General features: G+C 37.4%; 1 protein-coding gene across 1 annotated transcript; it reads left to right on the top strand.

The window, feature by feature from the left end:
- The first annotated feature begins 5,134 nt into the window (after positions 1 to 5,134).
- Positions 5,135 to 8,746, top strand: LOC145072083 (formin-like protein 5). The gene is made up of 5 exons (XM_079018452.1): positions 5,135 to 5,670; positions 5,775 to 7,006; positions 7,104 to 7,306; positions 7,383 to 7,618; positions 7,692 to 8,746. The coding sequence occupies exons 1-5, from the start codon at positions 5,530 to 5,532 to the stop codon at positions 8,583 to 8,585; spliced, it is 2,706 nt and encodes a 901-aa protein (XP_078874578.1). The 5' UTR covers positions 5,135 to 5,529; the 3' UTR covers positions 8,586 to 8,746.
- The last annotated feature ends 1,115 nt before the right edge of the window (positions 8,747 to 9,861 follow it).

Raw genomic sequence — 9,861 nt, 5'->3', positions numbered from 1 at the left:
GAAATGCCCAGTCCTTCCACATCCATAGCAGGTGTGGCTTGGTCCTGCATTGTTGCCGCCAATGTTGGTGTTGTTGTTGTTGCAGTTATTGTTGTTGTTGTTTCCCTGTTGTTGGTTCTGAGGAGGGTAGGTTCTGCAAATCTTTGCCGTGTGACCATTCCGATTGCAACTGGTGCACTGCATCTCTCTGCACTCTCCATTATGATGGAGACCTCACTTGTTGCACTTAGGAAGATTACCAGAATAAGGCCTAGGGGCACTTGGAGCAGCTAAGGTTGGAGCATGTGGTGCGGGTGGAACTTGAGTGGTTGCAGCATTAACTGCCACCGTTTGCTGCTTCTTGGATGATTCGGGGCCTTGACGTCCCTTCCTCTTGTTGTTCTTCCCCTTTTTGTTATCATTTTCCTTCTTACCTTCAGCCTCCACTGGCTTCTTACCCTTCTTGTTGTTGTGGTCATACAGCTTCTTGGCCAATCTCTTGGCACTGTCGAAAGTTTCGGGATTTGCAACTATCACGTTTCCTTGGACCGGGGAGGTTAGTCTCCAGATGAATCGTTCGATCTTCTTTCCTTCTGAGGTGATCATGCCAGGGCATAGCAGAGACAATTCGCTAAACCTTGATATGTATGCATCTATATCAACGTTCTGGATGGTGAGATTCCACAGCTCTTGTTCCATTTTTTGAATTTCGCCACGAGGGCAGTACTCGGCCATCATCATTTCTTTCATCTCTGTCCATGGCATGGAATTGGCTACGGGGAATGTCATGGCTTCCACATGTCCATTCCACCAAGTGAGCGCTTGGTCAACGAAAGTGCATGCGGTAAACTTCACCTCATCTCCTCAAGGCAATCACATATCTCGAACACCGATTCCACCTTCTCGATCCATCGTTTTAGGGTGATCATTCCTCCAGTGCCGTTAAAGGTCCGTGGTTTGGCGTTGGTAAAGTCTTTGTAGGAGCATGTTTTGGTAGGTCCTTGATTCATCCCGTTGTTTGAACTTCCATCCCCTTGTCCGTTGACTCCTCCATTGTTCCCTTGGTGAATTTGTGCCATTGCTGCGGTGACCGCAGCAGATACAGCTGCTTGGAATGCAGCTGAGTCGACTTCGGGTGGGGTTGACCCAGGGTTTTTGTGGGTGGGTCGTTGAGGCATCTTTCTGTCATGGAGCGGAAAGATGTTGAGTGTCTGTGGTTTTTGTTAGGTTGTGATCCTATAAACTTTCATTGGATCCAAAATTGACAGTTGTCACATCATCCCCCCCCCCCCCCCCCGTTAGAAGGAATTTCGTCCCTAAATTCATACTAGAGTGGGTACTCATGAGCTAGGGAAGAGATGTGGATACTTCTGTTTCATTTGGTCCTCACGCTCCCAAGTAAACTCCGACCCTCGCTTGGCGTTCCAACGGACCTTCACTATGGGTATGCGGCTTTGTTTCATCCTTTTGACCTCCCTGTCCATGATTTCCACAGGTTCCTCTACGAAGTGTATACTCTCGTTTACCTTGATTTCATCAAGTGAGATTACAAGGGTCTCATCAGACAGACACTTCTTCAGGTTGGACACATGGAAGGTGGGGTGTACGTTACTGAGTTCCTGTGGTAGTCGAAGTTTGTAAGCTACCGGGCCGATCCTGGCAAGGATTTCGAATGGTCTGATATACCTTGGGTTCAGTTTCCCATGTTTTCCAAAACATATCATTCTCTCCCGGGGTGAGACCTTCAACAAAACGCGGTCACCAACCTAGAATTCCAAGGGTTTGCGTCGCTTATCTGCATAACTCTGTTTTTGATCCCGCGATGCCTTTAATCGTTCAGGATATGAACAATCTTCTCCGTAGTCTCCCGTATGATCTCAGGGCCGGTGAGTGTACTATTAGGCACTTGTCCTCTTGCTAGCTGCGTGTCACCCATTTCAGCCCAACACAAAGGTGATCTACACTTGCGTCCATAGAGGGCTTCGAATGGAGCAATCTTAATGCTAGTGTGATAACTGTTATTGTATGAGAACTCGATGAGCGGTAAATGGGTATCCAAGGCTTTACCGAAGTCTATCACACAAGCTCTCAACATGTCTTCCAACGTTTGTATGGTTCTTTCGCTTTGCCCGTCGGTTTAAGGGTGATATGCTGTACTCATGTCGATTATGGTTCCTAAGGACTGGGGTGTTGTTAAACACACCCAAAAACTGGGTCAAACCACCATACATAAAAACCAAATTGAGATGATGTTTTGAGCCAAGAAATGACTTTTCCGGTTAACATTATCGCACAACATTCTTTGTATATATTTTATTTTATAATATATTATCAAAGATTAAAAATTATTTAACACTTCTATATTTTTACGCCTTATAGTTAAAACATATTTTCTCTTTATACCCTTCTCTATTTAAAGAAAATACTTTCAATCCTTATTAATATATTATTAATATATTGATATTTCAACTTTTTCACACACACATATACACACGAATAGTCCCCGTGGTTTGGGGTAATTTACGAGTTTAGTCACTAACCTTTTTCTCTTAACTCGGACGGTTCCTATTACATCTTTTTGCTGTGCGGTTAGTCCTACCTAAAAAGACTGTTTTGCCCTTATTAACTATTTTAATTAATTTTTTATTTACAAATTATTTATAGAATTAAAAGATAATAACACTCTCCACCCGTTCCACTTATCTTCATCACTATTCAATTGACCCCACCAGTATTAAGCAAAATTAATAACTATCTTTATATTTATGGTCCTTTAACTTACCCTACATTTACAATAAATACCCTATTTTTATTTCAGTGCGGTGTAAATGAATACCACTACGATCAAATCAAAATAATATAACTATATTTACATTTACGGTGGTAAATGAAATACTATCACATAATAATTGTAATATTCATGTAGTTGATGTCCCTGATAAATAATAAAATTAAAATATGACAGTGTTTGACAAAGCAATGCTAAATGAAAATGATAATTTTATTTATTATAGTTGTGAAAAAATATCATATTATGTTTTTTCTTGTTCGTTTAATTGTTCGTGATCGTTATTTATCGTTTAAGGTTAGATGAATTAATATGAACAAATCTATATTCATGTTCGTTAGGTTTGTTGTCCGGTTGATATCGCTAATATTAAAACTTAAAGAAAATTTTAAAGTTAGAAATATTATATTAAAATCCTTATAATAATATTGAGATATTATACAAAATAAAATTTATTATGTAATGATAAAAGATAAATTGGATTATGTAAACATAAAACTAAAATTGATATATTATATGACAATTTCAATATTCCATAGTTGAAGGTGTAAATTAAAAGTTAAATATATCTTATAGGGTTTTTTATTTTTATTTTTTACGACACTATAACCATTATACAATATTTTTTTTTAAACTATGACTCTTGTGTTGGTCGGCTATTTGTAAATTAGTTTTTTATTTATTTATTGTAGAAGTATGTTTTTAAATTCAAAATATATTTCTATAAAACTTAAATAAGGTAAAAAATGTTTAATGACAATTAGAAATACAAAAATACATAATATGATAAAAATGTAAATTATAGTGACATTATTATAAAATAAGTTGTTTCAAAATAATAATCATGGTAAAAAAATTCATTTACATCTAATTGTGTATTATAATTAGAAAAAAATTGATTCATAATGTATATTTTTTGGTGAATTCTCTATTGTATCAAATACTTGAAGGCGAGAAAGATCGGTTAACAATTTATTTCTTATTTTATGTAAATAAGAGAAATAGTCCCTCAAGTCTTTAGAACCAATAAAAGAAAGTAAGGATGGATTAGTCGTTTTTCTCGAGTGGGTAATGGAGAGGGATGGATAGGAGTAGACAACATGACAATGGATTATTGATTTTGAAATAGCTTATAACCTAAAAGTATTAGGTGTTATCATATTTCATTGAAGTCAAAGGTTCAATGTGGTATTAGAAATAGTTTAGTATTAGTTTAAGGTGCGTTTGGTTGTAGAACCCAGTTTCATTTTCTATGAAAATGTTTTTAGAAAATAGGATTGAGTTTTCATTTTCAATTTTCAATGAAACACGTTTGGTTGGAACGGATAGAGTTTTCATTTTCCATTTTAAAAATTTGGAAAACTGTAAAAATCACTTTTCTAATTTACATATAATTTGAAAAACTGAAAAATTTTCATTTTCTTAGAAAACTTTGGAAAACTAAACGAACCAAACGCGTTTTCAAAATTTTCGTTTTTCTTGAAATTTTTTTCTAGAAAACTGAAAAATTTTCCACAACCAAACGCACCCTTAGATTTACGGTTCCCAAAACAAAAATTATTAATTTAGAACCTTTTTTTCAAAACATAACTTTGTACTAGAGTGTAAACCATAAATTGAGTCCGTGAGTGTTACAAACCCCACCCGACCCGACAAATCTGGATACTATTTCATTGAGTCCGTGAGTGTCATAAACATGAGCAGGGTGGAGCCGAAGACAGGCATTATTGAGATTCATAGTCGAGACGTCGTCGTTTAGATCATCCCTTGAAATAGTCCAAAACATGACTCGCTTACCAAGACCGGTTGCCTTTAACGCGTTTAAGGAATTTCTTTTTCACACACGGCGCCTTTTAAAAATTAAACTCAAAAGGTTCCCTTTTTTCACTTTCTAGAAGGAATTATAAATTACATCCTTCATTTGTGACCATTTTTTATATTTTGATCCGTTCTTAATATTCTTTATAACCACTATTCGTTTTAAATCACACTTTTTCCTCATCCGTTTGTGTTTTACTTTCTCCGTTGTATATTTATTTGATGATATAGTATAATCAGAAAAAAAATCACATCACTAGAATTGATTGAGACAATTCATGGTTTCATATTTTTGGAGCCACATAAAAAACATAACGTTCTAAATTGATGTATAAACATAAAGAAAAAAATGAATTATGTTAGCATCAAAATGGTCTTGAATATAAGCACGTAACGACAACATCCACAATTTATAACTTGAAAAGGAACTAGGCAATAATTTTTAAAAGACCAATTTTAGAACGAGGGACCCAAATCAATGAAGACCTATTAAATGATAAAAATATGGAAATTAGGAAATAGTCAAGGGTCAATTACTGTAAATTTATTCGTCTCTTTTACAAATCAAATCAAAAGCCTCGGTTTGCTCTGTTGTATACTTTTGCAGACCGAAGAATTTCTTCATTTTTATTGCTAGTTCATCGGATTTGTTTGGTCAAACTCCATCGATTATTCTTTTCGTTCTCGATCTGCCTAATTCCAAGTATTTCAGTTATTTTGATTCGACCAATCGGCGTTTTCTCGAACCTAGATTTCTGGGTTTTGTTTAGTTTGGAAGATTAGAGTATTCAAACTCACAATCAGAAGCTTTCTTGTTAATTTCTTGATTCTTAATCATCGACATCACTTTTTGAAGATATTTTGGGGTTTCTGGGTATTATGGTTGCTGTATGAGATGAGCATAGTGATACAGATACCTATTCAGATTTCAGATTCATTAAAAAATGGGTTTTCAAGTTGTCGTCTTCTTCATAGCGATGATCGTTCTAGCTTTCCCTGCAGTTTCAAGAAGCAACGGAGGAAATCCCCAAAATGTTGCACTCGATAATCTCATCAATTTGGAGGAAATCATGGATAAAGATACGGTAATACATTTTTACTCATATTTTTGATGTTCATAGCTCATACTGTTTTTCCAGATTATTCTATTTAATGACGATTAAGATCTGATTAAGTTTTTTGATTGCAGGCGGAACTTGTTTGGGCGAATTGTGAAACAGAATTGATGCATTTAATCGAAGTTTTTCAAGATCTTCATCAATCTAGTAGTGGCGATCATAAAACCCTAGAACATGAAACGATTTTGAAATCGTTAGCTCTTCAGGATCTTCAAGTCAAGAAGGCAATTATAGATTGCTTGAATTCGAAAACCCTTACTTTCCCTGAATCGGGAGAAGATAATCATTCACAGAAATGGTATTTTGATTACTTAGAATATTTTCGATTCGGGTCTACAAGTTCTCGAAGAACGCGCAGGTTAGCAGAGGCAAATTCCCCTTCTCCTTCTCCGGCTCCGTCTCCGACTCCGTCAGCTGCACCAGCTGAAGCTCCGACAATCCGGAGACCTCCAACTCCTCCATTTTTTCCGGCGGAGCCTCTTGACCCTAGTTCCGGTACAACTGGGCAAGCGCCGCCGGTGAATTCTTTTGGAAACACAGAGTCGAATAATGGGAAGAATGACGATACACATAAAAAGATTATTATTGCGGTGGTTGTTACTGCTACGACGACGTTTTTTCTCGCCGGATTAATGTTTTGTTGTTATACAAGAGGTTGGGGTAAACGCCGACAAAACGATGAAAGGCCTCTTCTGAGTTTGAGTATGAGTGATTATTCTATTAATGGTGTTAATCTTTCAGATGGGTCGTATAAACCCTCGTACAATTTGAATTCATCTGTTCATAATATTGGAAATTCCGGCGATGAATTAGTGTATGGAAATTCAAATGTGAAAATGGATTCTAGTATTCCGGTGGGTATTCCGTTACGACCTCCGCCTGGTAGGGTGGAGTCATCGTTACAGCCACCGCCTGGAAGGGTTGAGTCTTCTAAACGGTTGTCTGCGAATGCAGCTCCGGCACCTCCACCTCCAATGCCTTCTGCTGCTACACCTCCACCGCCTCCTCCTCCATCTAAAGGAGCAGGACCACCGCCGCCTCCACTTAAAGGACCAGGACCACCGCCGCCGCCACCTAAGCCTCCTGCTCCACGTCCTCCTCCTCCTCCGAGTGGTGGTCCACCTCCACCACGACCGCCGGTTTCAAGCTTAAAACCTCCTCGACCAACCGCCGGAACTAGTAATTCCGGTGGTGATGAAACTGATGCATCTAAAGCGAAGCTTAAACCGTTCTTTTGGGATAAAGTTATGGCGAACCCTGATCAATCCATGGTTTGGCATCAAATTAAATCAGGATCATTTCAGTAAGTTATCATCCTTTAATCTTCATTAATTAATTTCTACCCAGTTATATGAAATGAGGATCTAACAATACATGATCGAATTGCTTAAAATTAACAGATTCAGCGAAGAAATGATCGAAACTTTATTCGGGTATAACGCCACCGACAAAAACAAAGATCACACAAGGAAGAATTCCGCATCCCAAGATCCCACTTTCCAATATATTCAAATCATCGATCCAAAAAAAGCTCAGAATCTGTCTATTCTCCTAAAAGCATTGAACGTGACAACCGAAGAAATCTGTGACGCATTAAAAGAAGGTAAACTTTTTTCATAATTTTATCCAACTTTTTTGTTTTGATCTTATTTCTAAGCTGTATGTATGAATTCAAACAGGAAACGAACTTCCGGCGGAGCTTGTTCAAACTTTGATAAAAATGGCGCCAACTTCCGATGAAGAACTGAAGCTCCGTATGTACAATGGCGATCTCTCTCATCTTGGAACCGCAGAACGTTTTTTAAAACCTTTAATTGAAATCCCATTTGCTTTCAAAAGACTAGAATCGCTGCTCTTTATGTGTAATTTCCAGGAAGAAGAAGCCATGATTAAAGAATCCTTCGTAACTCTAGAGGTAAAAAGCTTCAAATCTTCGCATCTAATTACATCGTAGACGTTTAATTTTAACCTAATTTCACGATTTACAGGCTGCTTGCGTATCACTTAGAAAAAGCCGATTGTTCCTGAAACTTCTGGAAGCGGTTTTGAAAACCGGGAATCGGATGAACGATGGAACTTTTCGTGGAAGTGCACAAGCATTCAAACTGGATACACTGTTGAAATTATCAGATGTTAAAGGAATCGATGGGAAAACAACGCTTTTACATTTTGTTGTTCAGGAGATTATCCGATCCGAAGGTATAAAAGCTGCCCGAACTACCCGTGAATCTAGGAGTTTCAAAACCGATGATCTTCTCAAAGAAACTTCATCTTCTTCACAAGAAACAGAAGAGCGTTATCGTGTTCTTGGCCTTCAAGTGGTGTCTGGTTTGAGCAGTGAGCTTGAGAGTGTTAAAAAAGCCGCCATTGTTGATGCAGATGGGTTGACCAGTTTGGTGTCGAGGCTTGGTCGAGCATTGGTGAAATCTCGTGAGTTTTTGAATACGGATTTGAAAAAGATTGAAGAAGAAGACGAGTTTCAGAGAGTTTTGTTGAATTTTGTGAAGATCGCAGAGAAGGAGATTATGTGGATGCTTGAAGAAGAAAAGAGGATAATGAATCTGATTAAGAACACAACCGACTACTTCCATGGACACTCCGGGAAGGATGAGGGATTGAGATTATTTGTAATCGTTCGTGATTTTTTGATAATTTTAGATAAGGTATGCAAAGAGGTTAAGAAGGAACCTGTAAAAGTAAAACCACCGACAACAGAGAAGAACGATGAGTTGCAGGTTGGGACTCCAAGAAAAGGTGATGACGTGTCTGCCGGAGGTACCTCTGAACCTTCTCGTCAAAATCCTTTTTCTGATCACCGGCAAATGCTATTTCCGGCGATTGCTCAGCGACGGGTGGATAGTTCTAGTTCAGATGAAGATTAGGGTTTTAGGGTTTTGTTTAACGACAATGATTGATTCTTTTTTTTTTTTTTCTTTTTCTTTTTTCTCACTTTGATTGGACTGGACCGCTAATGTTGTATATGAACCGGAATTCTATCTCAACTATTGTAATAGTAATAGTAATACTATGTGCATTGATCAAATTACCATATGATTGAACAATTGTACATAACACTGTCTTCATACACAACAAACTCATATCATCCCTCAAAGATGATACTTTAGGTTTTGTTTATATTTAGTCGTTTTCGTTTTTTAGTCTTTTTTTTTTCCAGATGTTATAATTGAATTTGTTTGGATTGTTTATATTACTTATTTATGATTAGTTGGTGTAGGTTTTTGTCGATTTCTGATATCCTTGATTGGTCGGTTTCTCTGATGAATCTCACCGTTATGATTTTTCCGACGAGTTCTAAGCACACTAGAAAACACAATCACACACGCATACACTTGAATATGTGTTTCTGAGTAGACCTGGAAATTTGTGTGTGCAAGAACAAACTAAGATTCTGATTCTAAACATCAACATATATAGACATCTCGTAGATCTAAAATGTGTGTATATGTGAGCATATCAAAAAATTGTATTTATTTATGATAGATCTAAAAATGGACACAAGATGAACACACATTCTAGCTAGTGTATATGTATGTGGATCCGTTTAGAGCATTGGGTATGGGCTGGTGTTATAACCTCATCTTACATACCACATCAACCTTAACACCACCATAACACCATGTAGGAAATGATGTTCCAATGTCATAACTTGTTAAGAGGTAGAAAAAGGTAGAGAGAAAGAGAGAAAGAGGTAGGAAAATGATTTTGATTGGTTACTATTCCTGTTTCAACATGTGGTAACGAGCACGAGAAGTGCCATAACGAGCTTCAACGAGTTGGGGGGGGGGGGGGGGTCCCCGTGTCATGACGCCGTTTTCGTGTGCCAACTCAGCCAATTTGTTTCTTGTTGTGACCCACACCGTATACTCTTATAAGCACGTGTCAGAGAAAAAACTAATGGAGTGGAGTGGAGTGATGTGATGTTTGTGTGGGTGTTTTGATGTGCCAAAAACTCGCCGGAAAAATCATATTGGCCGGTCACATTGGTGAACATGATTGTAGCTGTAAGGGATGCTGGCTAAAACTTATATGAACAGGTTATAAAATATGTAATGTAAATACTCCAAACAAGTTCAATAGCAATATTTAGACAAAAAATAGACTAAGTGTGAACAAAATATAAATTATATTATCCTTATA

Source organism: Lactuca serriola, chromosome 9 (genome assembly GCF_051521515.1).
Source record: "Lactuca serriola cultivar US96UC23 chromosome 9, Lser_US96UC23_V15, whole genome shotgun sequence".
Taxonomy (NCBI): Eukaryota; Viridiplantae; Streptophyta; class Magnoliopsida; order Asterales; family Asteraceae; genus Lactuca; species Lactuca serriola.
This window is presented reverse-complemented; position numbering and strand designations above follow the sequence as displayed.

Coding starts and splice junctions, on each gene's coding strand:
- LOC145072083 (XM_079018452.1), top strand. CDS start 5,530: ATGGGTTTTCAAGTTGTCGTCTTCTTCATAGCGATGATCGTTCTAGCT. Junction 5,671..5,774: donor AAATCATGGATAAAGATACG/GTAATACATTTT, acceptor TTTTGATTGCAG/GCGGAACTTGTTTGGGCGAA. Junction 7,307..7,382: donor CTGTGACGCATTAAAAGAAG/GTAAACTTTTTT, acceptor GAATTCAAACAG/GAAACGAACTTCCGGCGGAG.